The 25239-nt window shown below is 47.0% G+C and overlaps 2 protein-coding genes across 2 annotated transcripts; one reads left to right on the top strand and one right to left on the bottom strand.

Annotated features, from left to right (window-relative positions):
* Positions 1 to 10961: 10961 nt before the first annotated feature.
* On the bottom strand, positions 10962 to 12335 carry LOC147746853 (histone H2B type 2-E). The gene has a single exon (XM_086952277.1). The coding sequence runs from the start codon at positions 12288 to 12290 to the stop codon at positions 11910 to 11912; it is 381 nt and encodes a 126-aa protein (XP_086808403.1). The 5' UTR covers positions 12291 to 12335; the 3' UTR covers positions 10962 to 11909.
* Positions 12336 to 12538: 203 nt separating this feature from the next.
* On the top strand, positions 12539 to 14339 carry LOC147746852 (histone H2A type 1). Its single transcript, XM_086952276.1, has one exon. The coding sequence runs from the start codon at positions 12602 to 12604 to the stop codon at positions 12992 to 12994; it is 393 nt and encodes a 130-aa protein (XP_086808402.1). The 5' UTR covers positions 12539 to 12601; the 3' UTR covers positions 12995 to 14339.
* Positions 14340 to 25239: the final 10900 nt, after the last annotated feature.

Raw genomic sequence — 25239 nt, 5'->3', positions numbered from 1 at the left:
AGAAAGCAGATAAAGAACCATCCACAGATCTGCCACAATGAATAGGAGATGAAGTTGGAAAACAACAGCTGCTACCTAGGGGTGACACTGGACTCCAAATTCAAATAGAGAAACCACACTGAGAAGATTTGCGGGAAAGCATCAACCTAACAAGCTGCATTGTACCTGCTTCTGAGGACTTAGTTGAATCCTATGCAGAACAAGGTGCGCACAGTAAACGCACTTATTTGACCAACAATGATATATGCTTCACCGGTGTGGAGCAGTTGCCAGCTGAAGTATCGGAAGCAACTGCAGAACAAGGCCTTACGGATAGCAGTAGGAGAAGCATGCTAATAAACATGTTTCCGCCTTCATCGAGCCCAACGATATTCTACAAATGGGGTTCAAATGACATCACAGCACTGAAACAGCTTTTCTGGCTGTGGTTGAGGAACACAGATTGTTGTTGGACAAAGGAGTGTCTGCAGCCATTATCCTGGATTTGAGCATGTTCTTCGACACAGTTGATCATGCAACACTTATCCATCTATGGTTTGTGTTGTCGGTCATGCCCTAAATTTGCTTTCTTCCTTAAGGAAAGAACCTTCCAGGTGCTCAACCACTCTTGGCAGTCCCAGACTCTTCCCCTGTCCTATGGGTGCCACAGGGGTCCTCTCTTAGGCCCACTCTTAACCTTTATCTGTAGCAGCTAGCAAGGATTGTTTATTCTTTTGGGCTGTCAATGGTTGCTTACGCCGATGACTTCCATCTCCCCCGATCCCAGCTCCAGTCACCTCAGGTTGGGCCCTTAGCTCCTCTTAGACCCCACCAGGAAGTTCTTTAGTCATTGTATATTTGTCACAAACATTTTTATTTTTGTTTGTACATCCTGTGCTTGCTGAGTTTGATAACGTGTTCCTTTTGCCTGTGTTGTTTTGATTCTATGACCTGCTATTGTTCGCCAGGAAGTTCTTTAGTCATTGTATAATTTGTCATATTTATTCTTATTTTTGCTTGTACAGTCTGTTCATGCTGTGCTTGAGATTTTGTGACTTTTGCCTGCGTCGCTCCGATTCTATGGCTTGCTATTTTTGTTTATTTTATTCCTGCAACAGTTCCCTCATGTACGTAACTGGGTCTATTGTACAGTGCTCTGACACCTTCGGGTAAAGTCTGCGCTTTACAAAAAATGCATTAAATAAATAAATAAAAATAAAACAGATGGATGGCTAATTGTAAACTGAAGCTTAACTAACACAAAACTGAGGTTATGATTCTGGGCAACAACCTTAACTAACAAGAATTTGCAATGCAATAGGTCTCCAATTTATGCAAGGCCTATTGCATTGCAAATGGTTGGCAACTTGGCATCATGGACAACGGCAGGGGGGGGGGGGACGGCACGAACAACGGGAGGGTGTGCGGGTGAGGGAGAAGAGGAAAAGGCACCGACAAAGCTGCGTGACACTACATGTGCACGAAGGAAATAGTACATGCCCTGTGTAAAAACCAAGTAAAGGGGCATGTAGCCATGAGAGGATACAGATAACGACATGGCTGTACTAAGGTGGGACTAACAAGCCTCATAATGAATCAGAAGCCATCAATTACAAAGGACAAACACACAAGTCAATGAAAAATAAGGGCGGGGAGTGGGCGAAGCATCTCTCTGCACTAAACTGCCACAGCTCTTGGCAGAGCAGCGATTGCGCACTGGCTCACGCTCAACCTAAAAAGACACCCTCCCAAAGGGATGAGAGTCTTGGAATGTGGCTGGACTGTAGTCTCACTATGGAGCAAAAAGCAAGAAAATTGTGTTGAGTGCTTAGAAAGGTGTATTAAACCTTCTTAGCCAGAAGATTAATTGTTCAGACTTATATCTCCTGCCTCGGACCATGGCAACTCTCTCTTCCTCAGCTCACCTCGCTTTGTGAGAGGTTGTAGACCACACAGAATGCCGCTGCTGAGCTTCTTATGAATAACCCTAGGCATCAATCTTCAAATATGGCCTTAAGGGACCTTCCCTGGCTTCCGGTTGAGCAGCGTCCAGTTTAATACCCTCTGTATTCTGCACAGATCACGCCACAAGAAAGGTCCTGTCCTATTAAGACCGCTGCTGTGGGCTTTGCCCTTGCCAACTTCCTCTGAATTAGTACAGGAAGATCAACATTCACGCGATCACAGGCCGTTGACATGGGTAGCCTTACCCATCTGCAATTAAGTGGAAATGGTTGATTTCCCATTCTTAAAGCATACGCTAAAGTTACAAATCGAAGCCAGAGAACCTAAAGGGCCATGATAAGAAATGTGCATGAATCAGGAGATCATGCACTAGAACAGGAATAGTATCAGTGGAGTCCCTATAACAGGGGAAGGACATACCGGCCACCCTCCAAGCTGTCAGACCCTCTATCTTGAGTAATACAGAGGAAAGATTATTTTGCCCGGGGTCAAATAAGTATAGGCAGGAATTCCTGATATGGACCCAAATCAAGAGCAAAACTATACGATTGAGACAAAATTATCTGTAGAAAGGATACACCATTATCAGAGAGTCTGCCCTGGAATTCCTGAGCTCTAGGATATAATGATCACTCAGAGGACAAGTGCACCTCTGTCATTCCTCTGGAATGGGTTCCACCCTGGCAGTTCACATATGCCACTGCAACCATGTTGTCTGACCAGATGTGATCCCCTTCTTTCTGAGAACAAATGCAAAGTACATAACCACCCTCCAGGTCACTGAAGCCTCTTGCTGGAAGAAAGCTGCTTCCAGCGGAGATCACGGATCCAGACTCCGAGATTTGCCCATGGTATAACACTACATCTACAAGCTGGGATCTATCCTAAACACCAACAGGTTTGGCTGAGGAAGTCCACCATACACTCAAAATGCGAGGGTTGGAATACTTGCAAAGAATCTAAATCACTGGCAATTGCTCTGTGTAGCATCCCAACCTTGTTTTGCCCTATATGACGGTAGAGGCCTGCCGTCTACAAATCAGCAATGACCCTGCTCCTCATGGGAGCAGGCCATCTTGAGCTGCCAGTGGAGAAGTGTGGCTCAATGATTAGAGCTGCAGACCCTGATGCAGAGGTCTAACCCGGGACCAGGGTTCAATTCCCCGCCTCAGAGGGTCTTGGGCTCAAAATTCCACAGACCTGATAATTCTCGCCTCGGTGCCTATTCCAATCATAGAGTCACACTCTGCAACTCTGGGCAATAGCTTGCTTAATCTCCACAACGGCCCCCACAACGCTATGGATGCATGGCCTCCACCTTGGGGGTGCCCAGGAGTGGACGCCTCACAGGGAAACCTAGGATGGGTTCCACAGTGGTATTCATACAAGCGCCTTGAGACCCTTGCGGGTGAGTAGTGCGCTATACAAGTATCAATTTACATTTTTTACCAGAGAAGAGACATCCTGAAAGGAACACAAGCAAACCTAGACTTGTTTCAGCACTGCTAGACCTCATCAGTGAGGTATATTTTGGATCTGTAACACGACGAGCAAGGGACCCAAGTCTGAACATACCATAAGGACACTTGCCATTAAATCAAACACACAAAAGGTGCGGAGTTAAATGCTTAAATTAATTTCAACCACTATCAATTTGAGAATACTGTGATACACTTGGTGACACATCAGGCAAAAACACAAATAGTTTAAACCACAGGCAATTGCTCTGGATAGTATTCCACGCCATCATGTTCACCCACTGTGCCACTCTAGACATGCCAGTTTTATGCAAAATATTTCTGGCTGTGCTGCCTATGGGAAATGTCCACTATAAACTTCCAGGCAAGACCACCTCCAGAATGGAAAAAAGCAACCAGAGACTGGGTTCAAACTAGTTAGGTCGGCTTAGGTAGGTATAGCTTGAATCCTCTGGCACAGCGAGCAAAGAACACACTCATGGGCATATCCAGGGCCACTTAGGCTGTTAAATTAAACACACAAAAGGATGACTGTTCCAATGAGGAGCAGGGTCAATAATTGTTTGCATTAGGAGACTCTGTTTCTAGAAAGGAACAGTGGGCAAAAAAAGATGGTTTGAAATGCTACCAAGATCGATTGTCAGTGGCTTAGACTACTTGCAAGCATTCTTCCCATCACCTCATGGGTGCTTGAGGAAATGTTCTAGGTGGCCACATGTATGCCCAGATTGGGCTTTTTGGTCACTGTGCCATCAGATCCAAAGCTACACCTCAATAAAGAAATAACAAGGCTAAAATCAGCCTGGCATTGCTTGTGAAGGGGAATGTGTTTGGCAGTTCGAGATGGACTCTTCCTTTAAAAAGCAAAGTCAGTAGTGGTTTTGATTAGTCAGTTTTCGGTCTAGAGTGGCACAATGGGTCAAAAACAAGCAATTACTAGTGTTTGAAGTATTCATGTATCCCCTTTTGTATGTTCAGAGGGCTTTGAGACCAAGACCAGGATGCAGAAAACTCCTGTTAACAGTATTGAAATCAGTACTGGACTCACCACATGCTTTGGAGGACATGTAATTCAAGCTGGCTGAAGAGCCCTTTCATTTAGTAAATTCTAGTATCTCTGTTTAAAAAAGCCCTGTGGTGATGAGTACATCCTACCCCATGCCCAAGTGCCCATAATAAGAATCGCAAGTCTCTGTGAAGGCCTAGAAATTGCTTCTGTATTGGAATCTTGGCATAGTCCTAAACGATTCCTAGAATATATGCTCCTACTTGACACAGCAGGACACAGACCCCCTCTCCTTCTCTCCTTTGAAGAGAGCTTCTATCATAGGGAGTACATCGCTGCATTGCATTACTCTGCCCAAGGGAGGCTTTCAATGGGTGGAGCATGGATGTTCCTACGCGTCCACCCATGAATTTTGGCCCATTCCCAGAATTGCCAAGAATAGAAGACCTGGGAATGTGTGAGGAAAGCTACGCCTCCCCATGTGAGGCGTAACGCAGAGAAATGTCACTTCATTTATAGGAGCCTTCCTGAGAATGTCGCAGGAATGGTTTGTTTCTTTGCTACTGTCAGGGGCCTGAGTTACACGGTTCAGAGATAACGGTGGTCATCACGTCCATTAGAGTAGCAAAGAAACAAACAATTCCTGCACCATTCTCAGGAAGGCTCATATAAATGTAGTGACTGCAATATTCTGTGGAGGGCCTTAACACTATAATGGACAAAAAGGACGTGTTACATTGTATTAAACACAGACAGCATGGAGGAGGACTCTGAAATCAATCCTAAAAATGTACTTACAGACTTACTGGGTCAGGGACGAAGACTTTAAGCAAAGCTAGCAGAAGTGCATGTACCAGGAGCTGCTCAAGGCATAGAGAGGCTTTATCACTGTGCAATGTTGAGGAATGTAGAGAAGAAGCCATGTGGAGGCCCACAACTGAAGCACCTAAATGCAAGACATCATTGATGAGAGAATCAGCTCTGGAGTAGTTGAAAAATTGCCTTTTTCTGGGAAGTATGCTTTAGCTTTCAATTCAAATTAACATATCTTTATTGATGCATGTGTGTCTTTAAGTTCGTATCTTCGAGTACCGGATCTTAAAATAGTTGATCATTTAGATGGAGTGGAAAATATCTTAAGACCATCACCAGGAGACCCAGTAGGGCATTGATTGCCATAACCCTGCACTTCTAGTACTCAGATAACATACATACCCATACATCACATTGTCAAAACAGTTACCCTACTCCTTGGTTTCACAATGATCTGGACTTAAGTCTGATAGTGTAAGAAATTGGATTCTTGGTTGGAGTGGGTGCCTACCCATCCCAACTAATAATCACAATCCTTGTAAGGGTGAAGCCTAGAAGTCACTTACCTCAACACCCCTGGTAGCTATGGCACAGAGCAGACAGGCTTAACTCCGGGCAAAGAGTAAAGTAATTATGCAGTACCAAAACAGTAAAAGATGAAATGCAAAAAAGAGACATGATTTTTTAACGTGTTAAGTAGGTATAGCACCAAGAAGCACTAAGTTCCAACTATAGTTAATGGTGACAGTAGACCAGGACCTAGGAGCAATTTGTGTCTCACTGCATTGAAACTCATTGGCTACCCAACCAGGTTGTCCTGGTCTAAGATTTTACTTCCTAACGCCAGCCCTTAAAATTCTGATCAACCACAGGAATGCACTTCTATAGCACCCCTCCCCTAGAAAGTCACTACTGGTCAGCTGAAGGAAAAAGCCTCTTCTTGCTTGTTGTGTCCATGTAAGGCTAACTAGAGGTTAGCATTATAACTCTTGGAGTCTACTTCTTTGTCCTTGGTACAGTCTTCAGCCACATTGAACTTAGGCTTTGAGAACTGGGAGTATGTTGTGAGTGTACCAAAGTGATCATTGCACGCTCTCACATTTAATACCGAAATCCAGTTTCAGGCGGCCACTGTAACAGCGAGAGAGTAGAACAAAAAGTAGGGTATTCCAGAAACCAGACAGTGGATACACAAGGATTATTATAGCAGCCTGCTTTCATACCTTTCAGGTGCACCCCAAAGAGTTATATGTAAACCTTGCTGACCTGTCAAGTAGTACTTGACACACTAATGCTGGATGCTCACAGCCCACACTGTGGACATTCTGTCAGGTTCAGGGAATGGGTAGGCATAACACACGTAATTACATAAAATTACCACAAAATGGCACGTAATGATGTGAAATTATGAGAAAACATATTGCACTCAAAAAACTACCCGAACGGACCGTGCAGGTAAAAGGTCAACTTAAATGTAAGTTTGGGTTGATTTCCGGTTGCTCACATTACAAACACTGCCGCTTGTGTCCAGTTTGTGGTTTTGCGCCCCAAAATTACATGAATGGGGCACCTCACACTAAATTTTCTCCCTGATATCATGCGATGTGGTATAAGCTCAGTAATTTCTCGCAAATTGTGTAATGCAAAATGACCACAATTACAGCAATTACTCCAGGGAAACTACATTTTGCCCACGCCAAGTTTGGAGATCCATCTATGCCTATTAAGGTCAGCCTATTACTTACTCTTGGGAAGCATTTCACACCCATTTAAATTATAATTATTACATTTTAATTACTGGCTGGTAGAAGGGGGAGAGCAGACGCAAATTTAGCATCTAGGAACTTCAGGCAGAGAAAGGGTAACTTTTTGAAAGTTTGTTTTCCTAAATATTTCAGAGAAATCCAACCTCACCACTGAACTAGAATTTAATTGTAATACCTATTAAAAATATTAATATTTTTTCTAGCTAGTCCCATTCCAGAGATACAGTATTATGATTTTCTACATTGTACAGCTGGGCCTGCCACAGTAATAAAATATCGATTTTGTGTGTTAGTAACTTTAAGAATATTAACATTACATTTCTACATGCCCTGCAATACAATGCACCCTGCCTTGTAGATTACGAGGACTACATAGAGGTGACTATTCAATATTTAAAAGGACGGTTTTTACCCGACTAACGAATTTCACCAGTCCAATAGCAGTTTTCAGACTGCTACAAACTGTAGGCCTGAAGCCATGTTGCATGATCACTGTAGTCGATAGCACAGCAAGTGATGCAGTCCAGGTCCCGGTTACATTTTGTCCCATATAAAAGGGGCTTATAGCCATGGTATATATACCAATAAGGAGTATGCCAATTCAAACAGTTAAGAAGGGGGGCGGTGGGGGGTGGGGGGGGGGGTACACAGGCACTTTACTAATGATTAGTATGGGTAAAGTAGACAGTTCTAAAACCACCAAAAATATAGGGTCCACGAAGAGTAAAATGCCTGGGGTGACCACGCAGAACTTGAAACAGAGAGAAGTGTGAGAGAGTGCACACAGATTTCTTCCACTTTTCTTAGTAGCATTTAGTCTAATTAAATCTGTTTGCGTGCAAGCCCGGAAACGTGGTCTGCCCTAAACCACGTACTTGTATGAACACATTCAGAAATTGGGGCGAAGCTTTGGATGAAACTGGAATACAAATTTGTGAAATTGGACTAACTTGTGGCATCTGTGTTAGGCAGGTAGAAATACGCTGTGCGTCCGGAATTGGGGTGCGACTTTGCCCAAATTTCTGAATGTGACCACACAAAGGTACATTTCCTACAGTAATCTTTCTAGGACCCCATAACACACTAGACGGTTTGGTCCCTCTTTGCTCCTTAGTTTCAATTGACAAGAAGGAGTCTCATGGACTTACACTAGACCCAACTGGAATCCCTCATTGTGCCTCACTATGACTACAGCCTAGGTCCCCTTCTACCCCTTACTCTGTGCAGGAGTGCCTCCCTTCCCTTAATATTTACAAACTTTGCTAGACCACTTCCTCTGTCCTGCACGCTCTCTTAGCCACCCTGCAGTCCCACAAAAGACAGCAATGTAAAGTTGTGCAATGTGGTGCCTTGGGCTGCTTTCTGCAAGGAGGAGTGCCATGGGTAGAGCATGGGCATGCTCATGCACCCATCCGTGAATTTTGATGTAACTTACCATTAGTAGCAAAATCTTCCCCACTGCAGGCGCAGCAAGGAGAATTGTTTTCAAAAGTTTTTCCAACTTTGTATGCATGTAACAGCACACATACAAGGTGGGAAAAGGCCCATGACATAATTCTGTACTGGAAGGGATTCCTTCCAGTATAAAACCCACGATTTCGAGGAAGCAGACAACCCTGCAGTATGGCGCATGGGTGACTGTGCTGGCACATTGCTGCAGTGAATAGCGCCACATGTTAGTAGATACGACAGTTCTAGACTCTCCCTTTCACGCAACACAGTTGCTGTGCTGCATTGTGTCTTGTTAAAGCTGGCCTCTGATATGGCGAGGGGCTTTTACCACTTAGAGCTTGAGGAGTGCAAGAGGGACCGTTCTAGCCTACTATGGCAAGTTACTTTGTAAGAACCTGGTAGACTCGACGATCTACTGCTGGGGCAGGGAGTCATGTCTAATATGACGGGTAAGTGGGTACAAAATGAAAGGGCATGGGCACTGCTTAGGAATATTAAATAAAAAATATGTGCAGGGGTTCTAAGTCTGCCCCAGAAGCCTGCCACCAACTACCATTACTTCCTAGTCTTAATTCCACCCACTGCCCTTTCTTCTACCACCTTCCACTTCACCACTCTTGCTTATTGCTTTTCATTCCGGTTTTCTCAATGTGTTACTTTTTTCCAGTTGTCTCTTCCTTCTGTCTCTCTTTACTGCTTCTACCTCTCTCAGTCCAGTTTAAAGACTGACGATTAAAAATAAAATAGGTTTAAGTCCCAAAAAGGAGTACTGGTACATGCAACCACTAGCAGGAATTAAGCCGTCGGTACCTGACAGTGTGAATACGGGTGCGAGACATCTAAAATGCCAAGCGTAAGTCGTGCATTTGTTGTACTTTTCACGTGTCACATGAATGCTACATGTGTGTCATGCCTGAGACAAGCGCGTATCTTTTGGGTGATGGGCCATAAAGCTACATGGTTGAATTAAGACCCAATCACCTTCTGCCTAGAATAATTTTAGCAATTGTCCTCATTGCACGCTATCCTCAATAAGGCACTTGTGCAGCTATACAGAAGCAAAGGGGCACGGCTGCAGAGAGCACCAAATGCAGCGCTGCACAGTCCTCAATAAGGTGCTTGTGCAGCTACACAGAAGCAAGGGGGCACTGCTGGGGGAACCCCCAATGCAGTGGCACAATATATTCAGAAGGCACTCGTGGCTCTAAACAGAAACGAGATGGCACCGCTGCCGGTAGCTCCCAATGCAGTGACTCGATATATTCAGACGGCACTGTCGTCAGCGAGAGGAAGGAACTGCTGAGGAAGGAACTGCTAGAAGACACTCTCTATGTGTCCAAGTTATTTGATACTAGCATGGCACTGTTCGCTAGTCTCGCACTGCAGGGAAATGTTGCCTCCGAGCAGTTGGCGTATGTGACATTGCCAAAGTCTTAGCGATCTGAAAGGGCACTGCTAAAAGGAGTTAACGCTGGTGCACTGCCAGGGAAGCAGCTGACACGTCGGGGAGGGTGAATAGAGAGGGGTTGTCGGGCCATAACACACGGCTGCCATACACTCAACACTATCACAAGATCACAATACTTCAGTGAGTCCCTGGCAGGGCCTGCAGAAAAAGAGCGGAGAAGTGACGAGAAGGCGCTGCGATGCAAGAACCCAGTATGACCATTAAACAATGGAAAGGATACTTGCAAAGTGTGCACCTCTCGACCTCCAAGTCGCTACTGTGACGTAACAGCTGCAACCAGGGTCGGGCTGCGTCAGAAAACAGGCCTAGAGCAAAAGTTGCCCTCATTAGTTAATCAGAGAGCGGAAAAAGTGGCCCACGCTGGCAAATTGTGACAGTTTGAACTTTTAAAGAAATCGAGTATAATGGTTTTGCAAGTTATGTGAGAACGCATTAATTTGGGCTGGCTCCAGACAATGCTAGTTGAAATATCAGGGAAACCAAGAGTAAAAATATGCCAAGCAATCAATAAAATTGGCCCACAAGCAGCCCAAAATAAACAGCCCTTACGACCAGCCCGACTTGGTTTGAATGAACACTGTACTTAAAGTGAAAAGTCGCATTTCTCGTATGGCAACTGCTCTCCCATTCATTCGCTTCCCCAGAGGAACACATCCAGGTTTCCGCAGATTACAAATCTGCTGCAGACGGTCACTCTAAGATGGCCGCCATATTCATCATGGCAATAATGCTCAAAGTACAGCAACGCCACACTAAACTAGACTAGAGGACTGCGAGCACCTTTCAAAAGTAACATCATTCACTCTTAGAAGCGCTCACAACACCCAACTATTTTACTAACTTTAATTCGGATAAACAAGCGCTTGGGAGGTGTTTAGGGCTGAAAACCCAACGTTCACAAGGCCAATGGATGACAAGTCACCTAAAATCTGGTATCTTCGTAGCAAAACGATAAATACAATACAAACATTCCAAGCCCCCTTTCGAATGCTATTTGCATACCTAATGTGAATTATATAGTTTTGCGAGTAATAAGCATTTTATAAAAAACATTTTTAATAAGCACCATCACAGTATAATGCACAAACAAACAAGGCTGGTGGAATCTACAAAATGCAATCGGTTGCATATAAATCCCCATAGTAACAGTACATCGAGAGACAGTATAAAGAGCACAGTAGGTGAAGTATCAAGCACGCCCCCTTTCTCCTTGGCTAGGTTTATTTTATTAAGAAAACGATCTGGGGGTGGTTTTGCGGATGCAGTAACTAAACCACTCAAGAGACGTAGATATGGACGTTAAATAAGTAGTGTCGTGTCTCTACAAGAAGGAAGTCTGCGTCCTATTTTGGAATAGTCTGAAAGCATGCATGTACATGTACTACATATAACCTCAGTATGCAAAGAGAAAGCATGAATGCATGCTGACTGTACATGTGATATACGAGCCACACTGCGGTCCTAATCAGTGGTACCAGCGAAATAAATGTAGCAATACACCTTTGGGAAGAGCACATTACAAATAAAGTGCACGGGTAAAATTATAATAAATATCGATTCCCATTAGAAATTGTGACTTTTACAGAGGTTCACAACTTAAGAGCACACTCGATTTGTTTTGTTGAGGAAAGGTTTACAATATGTTAAAGTCAACGAGCCAGAATCCACAAGAGTAGACTTCCACAGCTTAGCTTCAAATATACCCTTTATTTAAAAGGCCCACAACAGGGGAGCGCTGCTTGTAGCTGGGGAGTCTGTTCTTTAGGGATCCACACCGACGCTGGACTCACAGAATAAAGGAGCAGCACGTGGTCCGTGTGTTGACAACTCATGGGGTGCACCTCCACCGCAGGGGGCTCAGTTTTATAGGAGTCAGTAGCACTTCCCCCCTGCCCAAGCACCTTAGACGTGCACTTGCACCCCACGCAGGCCTAGGCCTGTCAAGAGGGCAGAGGGGGAGCCTTATATCAACTTGGGCGGCCTCATTTGGAGCTGGTATACTTGGTGACGGCCTTGGTGCCCTCGGAGACGGCGTGCTTGGCCAGCTCCCCCGGGAGCAGCAGGCGCACGGCCGTCTGGATCTCCCTCGAGGTGATGGTGGAGCGCTTGTTGTAGTGCGCCAGGCGGGAGGCCTCGCCGGCGATGCGCTCGAAGATGTCGTTGACGAACGAGTTCAAGATACCCATGGCCTTGGACGAGATGCCGGTGTCCGGGTGCACCTGCTTCAGCACCTTGTACACGTAGATGGAGTAGCTCTCCTTGCGGCTCTTACGGCGCTTCTTGCCGTCCTTCTTCTGGGTCTTGGTCACCGCCTTCTTGGAGCCCTTCTTGGGCGCTGGGGTGGCCTTCGCCGGTTCGGGCATTCTGACAGATTCTACTTCCGGTGCGATTGACAGAGTGAATAAACGCGCGTCACCGCACAAGCCCTACATATAACCTCGGTATGCAAAGAGGAAGAATCAAATTTGCAGCTGTTTATTGGTGGATACACTATGTGTCAGCTGATTGGTGCGAGTTTGATCCTAGTCGTGATTGGACGGCTTCGCTCCCGAGCCAATCGGGATGTCGACGCACGTTGAATAAAACAAGCTGGCGCGCGCGCCCGCCCACACCCACCCGTGTTGTGACCGTTTGAGCTGACAGTTGGTCTTTCAGTGTCTGAACAAAAAACAAAATGTCGGGCCGTGGGAAACAGGGCGGGAAGGCGCGCGCCAAGGCCAAGTCCCGGTCCTCCCGCGCCGGGCTGCAGTTCCCCGTGGGCCGCGTGCACCGGCTGCTGAGGAAGGGCAACTACGCCGAGCGGGTGGGCGCAGGAGCCCCCGTCTACCTGGCCGCCGTGCTCGAGTACCTGACGGCCGAGATCCTGGAGCTGGCCGGCAACGCGGCCCGCGACAACAAGAAGACCCGCATCATCCCCCGGCACCTGCAGCTGGCCATCCGCAACGACGAGGAGCTCAACAAGCTGCTGGGCAAGGTCACCATCGCCCAGGGCGGCGTGCTGCCCAACATCCAGGCCGTGCTGCTGCCCAAGAAGACCGAGAGCCACAAGTCCACCAAGGGCAAGTGAGGCCTGGCGGCCAGCACCTGGAGGGGCCCCCCACACCGACCAAAACTAACACCACAACGGCTCTTTGTTGTCAGCCGCCCGCCCCCTTCGCCATCAAGAGCCGGTCGTGACTGGGGTCCGGCGGCAGGGGGCGCTGCACTGCCTCACCGGGGCCTGACAGGCGGGGCACGTGGGCTGGACTGTTTTTATCAACTTCCGAGACCGACTGACAGATCCCGTCTCTCTCTCTTCATGACATCCGGCCGCGGGGGCGTGACCCTTCATCCATACATGCATCGTCCCGAGGCCTTCCATCATCCATAGGACCTGTACATGCATCCCCCAGACCTGTCCACGCCTCAAGCTTGTATGTGTTCCTTTTGTGAAGGACTTAAATCGCCACTAGATCTGTACATGCATCGTCCAGATGTGTCCACATGTGGGCATCTGTTCCTTTTGAGGACCGTGTGCCATCCATAGGACCTGTACATGCATCCCTCTGACCTGTCCACACGTGAAGCGTGCATGCAATTTCTGCAGGCCTTGCGTCATCAATAGATCTGTACATGCATCGTCCAGATCTGCCCACGTGGCCGTGTATTCCTTCAGCAGACCGTGTACCATCAATAGGACCTGTACATGCATCCTCCAGATCTGTGGGCATGTGCTCCTAATGCAGATCGTGTATCATCAACAGGACGTGTACATGCATCTTCCAGGTCTGTCCACACGTGTACGTGTCCTTCTGCAGACCTTTTATCAACAATAGTGCTGGTATATCCATTCCACCGAGCTGTCCACACGTGGCCTTCCTCGCAGACGATATCTCATCAAGAGGACCTGTACATGCATCCTACAGATCTGCTACATACTTTTCCTGTAGACAATGTATTAGCAACGTTTCATAAACCAAACCCATACATACATCGTCCAGATCTGTCCACACGCGGGAGCGTGTTCTGCACATCATGTGACATCAATGTTTAATGTGCAGGCCCCCAGCACGCCCCCGCCAGTGTTCAAAGGCTGCGTCCACTTTCAGACTGACTGTTCCCTCCCCCGCCTCACGCTGCAGTGAGTTTTTGACCTTTGTATTAAATCTACCTTATTATTTAATAGACTGAGTTATGTTTACTTTCCAGAAGCGCTTGTTTGTTTTGTATTTACCCAACGCAGCACTAATGTAATATTTCTGTTAAAGTATGTTTGTAATTATTCTTGCATTTGTAAGGCGTTTAACTGGAGTTCACCATGGCTTGGTAGCACTGAACGCATTTTGACAAACGAGGTGCCTGTTTTTTTTCCTGGTGTATATTTTTTGTACTCTACTAGTAAATAAAGTTGACTATGGAAAGTAAACGCAGAAGGTGCACTGCGGCGTGGTTTGTTAAAAACGCTCATACTGTCCGATAACAGTGAGCTTTATTTCTTCGTCCTGTGTTGGAATCTGTGCCTCTTGGTAGTACTGAGTCTTGAACCCGGACACGAGTACCCGAGTCACGTGCTGGAACAGCTGTCTTTTCAGGTACCTGCCGCACAGGGGTGAGTGGGGGGATAGAGGCCATGCTGACAAGCGTTAAAATCACCATAAGAAGCGAGTCTCCCCAGTTTACGGAACAGCCACACTTCTTATGCTTGAGTGACATTGCACCTCCTGCGTAGGTCAGCCTCTGCTACTCTATACTAATCTCCTGTTTTTTTTTTCTTTTCCTTGGTGCTTTCCGATGTGAGATTTGACCTGCAAATAAGAACACTGCCTGGTTTGACGTGAAAAACTGAACAAAATAAACTGCCCCGCAAAAAGTCAAAGGAAAGCGTACATTAAATGTAGTTTTCATTCTTTCCAGAGGCCTAGATGGGCAAAGCGTTGTTAAAATATCCATTGCTTTATGTTCTCTTACACTTGCTTGCCAAGAACTGATGGCCTATTTCACCAGTTTTGTAGCTTACAGTGCCAAGCGGAAAGAACACGTTTATTTTTTGCATTCCTTAGATCAGTGGTCTTCAAACTTTTAATGTCGCCCCACTCCACTGTAAGGAATTAAAAAAAACATTGCCCCCCCTCTCCTTTCCCCCGAATTAAGTACTTTTTAAATACTTTGGTACAATTGACCGTATTTAACTTTGAATAAATATATTTATTTCAGAAATCTCTAAAAATACAATCAAATACTTGACTGTTAAAATACTATTCTGGTCAGCAAGGTCTTACTCGAGTGTAAAAGTATATTTGTAGCCCGCCCCCCCCCCCCCCCCCCCCCTCCTTTGGCACCTACTCGCAGCCCTGGTACGGACGACAAGCCATGTTCGGGATGACAGAGTGGCCTAGTGCGGACATATTTTTCCAATAAAAATAAAACACTGTTATCAGCTGGACTATTCTCCTTAGTAGTGCCTGGCGGGCCCCTCTTGGATCCATCAAGGCCCCCCAGTTAGAAAACCTCTGCCTTATGTCTTTATAGAAAAGTTAGACTCTTTCTGCAGGGTTCCACACATTCCGAGGTACAGCAGCCTTTGTTTCTTTTAAACTGTCTAGTATTGGACTGTTAGTAATATCTTTTTGCATCAACTATCCAGCAGATTTTGATGTATTTAATTTTGCGCTGTGGGTTATATTTTCTTCATGTTTGTAAACCTTGCTCATGTAGAAGAGCTGCACACCAATGCTTTAAGTGGTATGTTGGAAAGGTAATTGTGTGACCATATATTATATGGGCTAAGGTACCCCCTGCCGTGCATAATAAGGATATTGCAAGTCACCTCGGAGTTCTATAACGTTATAAATGAACTACTTGATTACTTGCAATGTCCTCATAATGTGTGACAGGGTGTACTTTATCTCTTGTATAATGATAGTCTTCCGTTTGAAGCCCTGCATTCCCAGGTGGTACAGGGTTGCCGGTCTCTCCGCAGCTTTTCACCAGAGCACAAAGCGCCTTCGAAGGAGAAGCTGAGATCTAGTGGCTTCAGAGCGATGAGAGAAGCGGGTGTCCGTACTACCCAAGGATGGGATGAAGAAAGCGTGTCCCCTCATCCATGAATAAGGTAAGAGGGTGAACATGGAGAGTCCAACCTGTTCCACAGCACATTCCTCATCTGTGTGTGATTCTTCTTGTTCCCCTGCCAGGGACGTGGACTGGCTTTGATGTCTGCGTCAAATGCCATCTCACATCTGGCCACCCATGCTCTACTCGGGCCTCTCCTTGCCCTTACTGCTCACCACTGACTAGTTCATGCCACCTTCTCTGCGCCATCAAATATCTGTGACCCTTGCGATACGAGGCCACTTCCTTGCCCCTTACTCCTCACTACTAACTAGTTCAATCCACCCTCTCTCCGCCATTCCAACTCTGGCGTCCCTTGCTTCAAGGGGCCTTTTCTTACCTTTTACTCCCCACCATTGACCAGTTCAATCTACCCTCTCTGCCATCCCAGCGCTGGCCACCCGTCCTTGCCCACCACTGGCTACTTTATCCCACCCTCTACGCCATCTCACCTCTGTCTACCCTTGCTCCACTCAGCTCTTTCCTTGCTTCTTACTTCCCACCACTGACTAGTTCCTGCCACCATCTCTCCGCCATCCCACGTCTGGCCTCCCTTGCTCCACGGTGCCCTTTCTGTGTCCCTTACTCCCCACCAATGACTACTTCATGCCACCCTCTCTTCTCTATCCCACCTGGACACCCTTGCTCTATTCGGCCCTATCCTTGACGTACTCTCCACCACTGACTTGTTCATGCCACCCACTCTTCGCTATCCCACCTCTGGCGTCCCTTGCTCCACGGGGCCCCTTCCTTGCCCTTACTGCCCACCACTGACTAGTTCATGCCACCCTCTCTCCGCCATCCCAGCTCTGGCGACCCGTCCTTGCCCCCTTACTGCCCACCACTGACTAGTTCATGCCACCCTCATTTCGCCATCCCACCTCTGGCGACTTTTGCTCCACGGGCTCCTTTCCTTGCCCTTACTGCCCACCACTGATTAGTTCATGCCACCCTCTCTACGCTATCTCACCTCTGGCCTCCCTTGCTCCACGGGGCCCCTTACTGCCCACCACTGACTAGTTCATGCCACCCTCTCTCCGCCATCCCACCTCTGGCGTCCCTTGCTCCGCCTGGCCCCTTACTGCCCACCATTGACTTGTTCATGCCACCCTCTCTCCGCCATCCCACCTCTGGCGTCCCTTGCTCCACGGGGCCCCTTCCTTGCCCTAACTGCCCACCACTGACTAGTTCATGCCACCCTCTATTCGCCATCCCACCTCTGGCCACCCTTGCTCCACGGGGCCCCTTCCTTGCCCTTACTGCCCACCACTGATTAGTTCATGCCACCCTCTCTTCGCCATCCCACCTCTGGCCTCCCTTGCTCCACGGGACCCCTTCCTTGCCCTTACTGCCCACCACCGACTTGTTCATGCCACCCTCGCTCCGCCATCCCACCTCTGGCGTCCCTTGCTCCACGGGGCCCCTTCTTGCCCTTATTGCCCACCACTGATTAGTTCATGCCACCCTCTCTTTGCTAGCGCACCTCTGGCATCCCTTGCTCCACGGGGCCCCTTCCATTCACTTACTGCCCAGTTCATGCCACCCTCATTTCGCCATCCCACCTCTGGCGACTTTTGCTCCACGGGGCCCCTTCCTTGCCCTTACTGCCCACCACTGATTAGTTCATGCCACCCTCGCTCCGCCATCCCACCTCTGGCGACTTTTGCTCCACGGGGCCCCTTCCTTGCCCCTATTTGCCCACCACTGACTAGTTCATGCCACCCTCTCTTCGCCATCCCACCTCTGGCGACCCTTGCGCCACGCGGCCTCTTCTATCTCGGTCTCTTGTGCCATTCCCTTACCGACGTCTTTTGTCGTCTGAAACCAACTCTCCCTCACTAACCTTTCTCTTGTACCCGCTCGGTGCACGCTTGTGAGGACCCCTCACAACACCGATTCTGCCGAGACCCGCCTAATCATGCGATCTGCCTCCTCCCGCCAATCACACTTCAGATGCCAACCCCATCTCAGCCCTACCCAGGGATCCCTCGAGGCACTACCCTGCACGAAACCTTCGCCCACCTAACCCTCAACTTCTCCCTCCACCAGTTCTGCCACCTTCTCTCCCACCGTGCCCTTCCCTGCCCGCCGAAGGTTCATGGTGGTAAGAAATGTCAGAGGCCACGTAACAGCACAGTACTGGGAATCTAAGCGCACAAGGAATGCTGGAGACAGACCACCACCTCCCGACATGCCCGGCTCCACCCACAGCAGGGCTCTCTCCAACACAAAACTTTCGAGTCAACGGGACACAAACACAAGCTGTGGCATCACACACACGTTCACGGGTTTAGCAGAGGGTTGCATGATGCACCAGCTCTGTGTGCGACGACTCACAAGCCAAACAAGCCTTGGCAATGCCAATAGCTCTGGTGGATGGTACTGCATGGGAATATATATATATATATATATATATATATATATATATATATATATATGGATTTGTGTGGTAGGATAGAACTGTAGAATAATCTTGCTGTAGGTTAATGGGTCAGGGGACCGTTGCACTGGATTTTAAGGTGACTTTTGCAGTGGATGAGTACATACTTGCATATTTTAGTGCAGCATGAAACGGGCCTCCGGGCATCAAAGCGCTCAGCGTCCTCCGTATAAAACGCACGGATGCAGGGCTGCGTCTGAGCGCGCTGGGCAAGTGTGTGAGTCCTCTGTACGTGTGAGCGCACTGAGCCACTTGTGAGCACCATGAAGGGGTAGTCCAGAGTGCGCTCTCTGTAACAAGAATGTTGTGAGGTCTGAAGTGTTCCTGTGGGGTGTCTTCCGAATCGACGGGGTTCAAGGTGCCTCCTCCGCCTCTCTGCCCGATGGGGGCGTTCTCACCCGACCCATGCGTCACGGCTGCTCTCTAGGGGACGCCCCACGCCATCAGCTGACCTCTGCACGGATGTACATTGACCCGAGAAGAGGGCGCCGAGGGTGACCTCGTGTCTTGTGTGTGCACGGTGTAGCCTGTCGGGGGGGGGGCTTTATGCTCACCCTGCAGCATGGTACCCGGTCTGGTGCGCCCGACAGTGCCACGTGACGTGGGTACCCCCGAACCCGAGGAGGGCACATGGTAATCATGCCAAAGCATGCGTTCAACCGAGGGAAGGCAGAGCATGCGTGGGCAGAGGTCAGAACTGACAGATTTCTAAACGTGGACATGTGATTTACAGGTGATACAGAAGCCACAACACTCATTTACAACCACACACAAAGTGCCCCATGCCACCTCTGTGCCAGCCTCTCTACAAAGACACCCTATGCTTGTTAATAAATGCGTCCGCGTGTGATCTACAGGTGGCACTGAAGTCAAGCCCCCCCCCCCTCCTCCCACCCCCCTCCCCCCCACACACACACGGCCACATAAACAGCCCTCTGCTTGAAGGGCCGTCTGTCTGTCTGTGCCAGCCTCCTCTCGCAGGACGGCTGCTCGTGAAAATGTCCCACGATGTTACCAAAAGTGTCCCTGCGATCTGAACACACATGGAAGCGGCACTCCTGCCTGCGCGTGTGTCGTCTCGGGTCAATTACCCTGTGATTCAAAAACGCACCAGGTAGAGGGTGTAAACAACAAAAGAATAAAACAAAGGTAAGAGGAGCGAACAAGATAATGTATAAAGCAGGTGTAGTGGTTTAGGTTAAAATAATGTTCGCTAAGGCAATAGCCCTCGGCTTCCTGAACTATCGGCTATGCCAATGGTTTTTAGCCAAGTAAAACAAATAAAATTAAAACAAACCTTTGACGGGGAAGATTGCAGCATATATAGGTGTGCACCACGCATACAAAATAACATGGGCACATTTTTAAGTTCCAGATCCAAATTGGATCACTAACTAAAAGGAAATTAAATTGCAAAGAATCGTTTTTTTATTTTTAAAAAGCTGGTCGGCAGCAGCAAAGTGGGGGAGGGGGGTGGATACAAGATTAACAGGGGCAGTGTTGGGTGATAGGTGGGTGGAGGGGCTCGAGCAAAAGCAACATGGGGGCACAGGTTGGGGGAAAGCCTTGTGAAGAAGCACATTGGCAAGTACAAGGGGGGGACAAGCAGTTGTGTAACGGAGAGCAACACGGAGTGCAGGGGAAGAGACGTGTATATATACGAGGTAGACGGCTCAAAACACACAAACTAACAACATTCTTCGCTGAAGGAAAAAGTAGTGCTTGAAAAGTAAGCAGTGAGAGCCAATCAAAGGGATTGTAAAGAGGCAATGCTCCATGGGAGGGACAAATACAAGATTGACGAGCTGGGACTCCAATAAGAAGCAGGCAAATGACAGTGATAAAGAAAGCGGAATACTGATAAGCCGTGGGCGGGGTCCAATCCCCTCTGTGTGCTCGGTAACACACAATAAGCCTGGCAAAGGACAGCCCGTGCACTGTCTGATAGGCTCAATCTAAAACTGATACATGGCCCTGGGGTACCCCGTAATTACATTTGAAACCAAAAAATGAGTAGTGTATCATTACATAATCAAAATAAAGTGAGGATGTGGCCCAATGGCTAGGGCAGCCGACCTCAGATCTGGGGAACCAGGTCCGAGTCTCGCAAGGACACGCAATATCCTGTGATTCTGGGCGAATCACTTTTATCTCCCTGTGCCTAACAAAAATGAATGTGTCCTCATGTAACGCAACTGGTGCTCGTGTAAAGTGCTCCAATACCTTTGGGTCAAGTTTGCGCTATATAAAACTCCATAAAAGAAAAAGAATGTAGTAAAGGGCCAAGGTAAGTGAAAGCCGCAAGAACACGTGGTCTCCCGCATAAATGGATTCATGAGTGTTATGGGTCCCATCGGGCTTGCAAATGTCTAGGTTCCCCCACAAAAGAGTAGCTACTAAAAGTAGGCAAAATCCAGTGTGAAACGTAAGGGAAAGTATGCAGGAATCAACCCAGAAACACATTTTGCCAGTTTTTTTTTACCAAAAACATATGATGCGTGAGTGTACATGGTATTTGTCTGATGCTCTTATGCAAGTTTGTCACTTATGCAACTACCACCAACCAAGACAGCCGCTTCCAGGCACTGTACACCAAGAACCTCACCTATAAGCTTCTAACATCCCTTCATCTGGAAGATATAAGAAGGTAAGTGCCAATAATGCTGCTCTTTTGGTGAGCCCATCATTGGGACCAGCCCCACTGAGCAAACTAGTGAAGTGCACACCACATCACCCACCCTCTCTGGCCTGGAGGCTATATCCAGAAATGTGGACGTCACCAGCCCTTCTGCGCTAGGGAGATAGGGCAACCTTCACTGCAGCGCAACCACTAAAAGATAACGTTTGCTGAGGAGGCAGTGACGCGCCAAACATGGAGTGTATCAACCAGCGACCACTAAATTGGGAAACGTAGAATGAGTCACCATAAATAGCAGTAAGCTAAAGAAAACAGACACCCTTAGATAGGGAGTGTTGTAGACAAACGAACACCCACAAACCTATGCGTTTTGCTTTTATGTAGCGCATGCACACAGGCACAGTTTGACATGGTTCATACATGCAGTTAGAGCAACACACATAAGGACACCTCAGCGCGTGCAGATCAACACACTTGATGACACACACTGGACACAAACATAACAATACATGCAGTCCTACTCTGAACCCCCTATGTGCATAGAATAAGCAACACTGTAATTTAGGAGGCAAAATGGCAGCAGGTGTAGAGGGTCAGGAGTTCTTGGTGGAGGGTCCAGGTGTAAACCTGCTTCTTGTTTTAACCTTTCTGGCAAACCTAATTTGATTTCTGGTAAAAGCGACTCTTGTCCCAGGTCCCTTGTCCAGTACCCCGTGTGAATATGCCGCGTGGCTTACTGAAAGAATGCTATAAGACTGTCTGGGATCACCCAAAATGTGACCCTTTTAGAGTGGGAGACTATAGTTCTGGTGCCCTGGCTTTAACAATATTAATGGTGGATGCTATTTCTAGTAGTAAGTTAAATACTGTCTTACCTAAACCCCACTCTGGACATTGCCATGGCTGTCTCTGGTAAATCCTTGTACATGCTCGGGCCGGACTGGGAACGCAAACCAGCCCTGGCAATTGAGTCAGACCGACCGCGTGAGGGTGGGAATACGCTCGCAAAACACTGCAGCTGCTTTTGTTCTGGGGGATGATAAAGCCACCCCCCCCCCTCCCCACGGGTCCAAACCGCCCCCCACCCTGTTGGCCCATCGGGGAAACACCCGGTGCCCGCTACGGCCAGTCCGGCCCTGTTCAGGCTTCTCCAACGAGTAGCTCGTGAGCTACTCCTAGCTCACCAACAACCTGTGAGTAGCTCTTCTGTGTGCAGCCCAGCCTACTAAATTGCAACCTTTTGCTTGGCTGAATTAATATGTTTGCCAATACTGTCTATTCAAGATGAAAATGTGTGTATTTTCAGAATTCTTAAGCTAAAGTTTGGAGAAAAATGGCAGAATTTCCAAAATATATTTAAGATTGACTTTTAAGTGATAAATCATGAGGGCAGACCTATTACTAATAGTATTACTTTTGTGCCAGGGCGCTATGCTGTGCCTGGCATGTATTTCCTACATAGAGGCATTCCCATCAGACAACGCCTTTCTACATTACTACTGGCAACTCTGCGTCACACGCTGAGGTGATAATTGCTGGTAATCTGGCATATGATGGCCACTAGTGAAGTCTTGTGATGTGGTCATTACTACAACACTAATCATTTTAGTAGCTACCGATGATTGTAATTGAACATCAGTAGCTCGTGTTACAGGAAAGCCTGGAGACCCCTGATGTAGTAGGTTGTAACTGGACCCCCTGTGCTCCTACTGAGTACCTGTCCCATGTGCACGGGAGTAATGTAGGTACATGTGTGGTGGGATGCACCCGTTTCAGCATGTCAGGGTGTGACGTAAGTAAGACTTTGGCCAGGTGACCTGGCTAAATGGAGCACTCTTTATTAAACAACTTGGATAATACTTCACTCCACATCAGAGAACTGAAAAAGTCAATGTGAAATACACCAACTGCAAGATGGGAGTTTCCTTCCTAAGGGGTTGCTATTGAGCTGTGGCAATCTGAGAGAGAAGGACACTGCAAGAACTGGTTTCCTCTTAGCATTTGGGGCAAACTTTAGGTCCGCCTGGACACTTGAATGGCACGATGAACTATAATAAAGATAGGTAGAAGAAAAGGGACTACAAAGCTTCTTGCAGTTCCCATCTTCGACTCCTCCATCAAATTTCTCCACTTGGCCTGTACTATGACTGTTTATGATTCTGTTGTATTTGTTGCTGTAAAGCGCTCGGATATCCCATTGGGCATGCCAGCGCTATATAAAACTCCTAAAATAAAATAAATAAAATCTAAAAATAAAAATAAAAAAGAGGTCCTGAGATATGCCCACTGACAGCACAGACTTTTAAAGGTAATCTGCTTCATGGGTGGGAGACGGGGAAGTATCACGAGATATTTATGGGCTGACTACCAACACGGAAGGTCAAAGATGCACCCTGGCTGTCGGTGACTGGATAATCTGGGGGGAGCCAAAGAATGCTCAGACAGACCCAATTAAACCAAAGTCCCATAATCCAGTCTTGAATTTAGAACAGCCTTGAGCTCTATTTCACAATGGGAGGACCCGCTTCAAAGTGTTCATAGCCTAAAGAGGCGGAGGCAAGTTTATTGAAGAGTGGTGTAGAGAAGACAGATACATCAAAGAAGGTTCCAAGATTTCACACTGCAGAGGTGGGCACAGGAGGCTGGCCCAGGGATGGGGCAGCAGGCATTCCATCAAGGGGAAACGTTGTCTCAGAGGAAGAGGACTTCAGTTGTATCCTAGTGTAATGTTATAGAGTTAGGGCTCACCCCTCCACAAGGACAGCCCAACAGCTCTGAAAACTAGATTGGATTTTAGAGACTTGTTTCTAGGCTCACAGGAAGCTGTGTATCATCCACATAGCTAAATATAATTAGGTTAAATGATGGAATAATGGTGGCTATAGGATATATATATATCGAAAAGTACTCCACAAAACCTTCAGCAAGCTTGCAACGCCAGCGAGAAAGGAGACGAACCACAGAATCAGGTGCAACGATGATTTAATCACACAAGCAGAAACAGCTACGCGTTTCAGTCTACACGAGCCCTTGTTCACACTGCAGGTCAGTAAAGTTTAGTTGCTTTTTTTATATGCATTGAGGTGCTCGCCCTCACCAGTGACATCATATATCACATGACTATAAAGGGAGACAAAATACTATAGTTTGTCATCCTACATTTTAAAATAAACTTTTAAATGGATATGTTTCTTTTATAAAAACATATATAACATTTTTTTTTATGTACATAGTAAAAGGGAGAAAGAGAAAGAAATTTCTGCATAAATGCAATTCGACATATTCATAGAATAATTGGAGGTATTTCAATAACATGTTAATTTTCCTACCCAATTGATATTCTAATTATTTACATGCTGGGGGTCGCGTAACTAGTAAATGTATATATATATATATAACCATATATATAATCATTTTGTTTTGCTATGTTTTGTTGTGTTTTGGTAACCGAATCCCATTTAAGGCATTGTGTCTTACTTATAAAGCCATTCATAATACTGACCCTGAATATTCGAAACAAACCCTAGCCTGGTACAAACCCAGAAGAAACCTTCGATCTAGAGGATCAATGAAGGTTATCTGCCCCAGATTTAAAAGAGTGAAATGGGGCAGATGCTGTTTCGCTTCAGGAACTTCTAAACTCTGGAATCTTCTACTCTCTTATATCAGAGAATTATTAGCCCCTCATTAGTAGCAACCAGAAAGCTCCTGAAAACCTGGCTTTTCAACAACTAGCTTTGACTACTGTCATGCTGAATTAGCGCCAAGACACCTCAGAGTATACGTGCACTATACAAATGTATTAACATAACATCTATTGTAGCCTCCAAAAGGAAACCACAAGCCATTAACAATGTCAGAGCTACCTCATTTCAAACTGGAAGATGTAACAAATGACTTCTGTTGTGACTAGTCAACATCTGATGATTATGGATGAATATCACAGCAATTCTGAATATGCCAGATGAGGTGCTCACAATAAGAGGAGGAGAGGATGTAGTCTTACGGCTAGAGCGGTCGACCTTGAAGCTGGGGAACCGGGTTTGGGTCTCTGCAACAACGCTCCACATTCTGTGATTCTGGGCAAATCACTTAATTTCCCCATGCCTAACAAAATTAATGTGTCCTTGTGTAACGTGCTCTG

The sequence above is a fragment of the Lissotriton vulgaris genome, chromosome 1_1, assembly GCF_964263255.1.
Source record: "Lissotriton vulgaris chromosome 1_1, aLisVul1.2, whole genome shotgun sequence".
Lineage (NCBI taxonomy): Eukaryota > Metazoa > Chordata > Amphibia > Caudata > Salamandridae > Lissotriton > Lissotriton vulgaris.
Note: the sequence above shows the minus strand (reverse complement) of the source record. Positions and strands in the feature narration are given on the sequence as shown.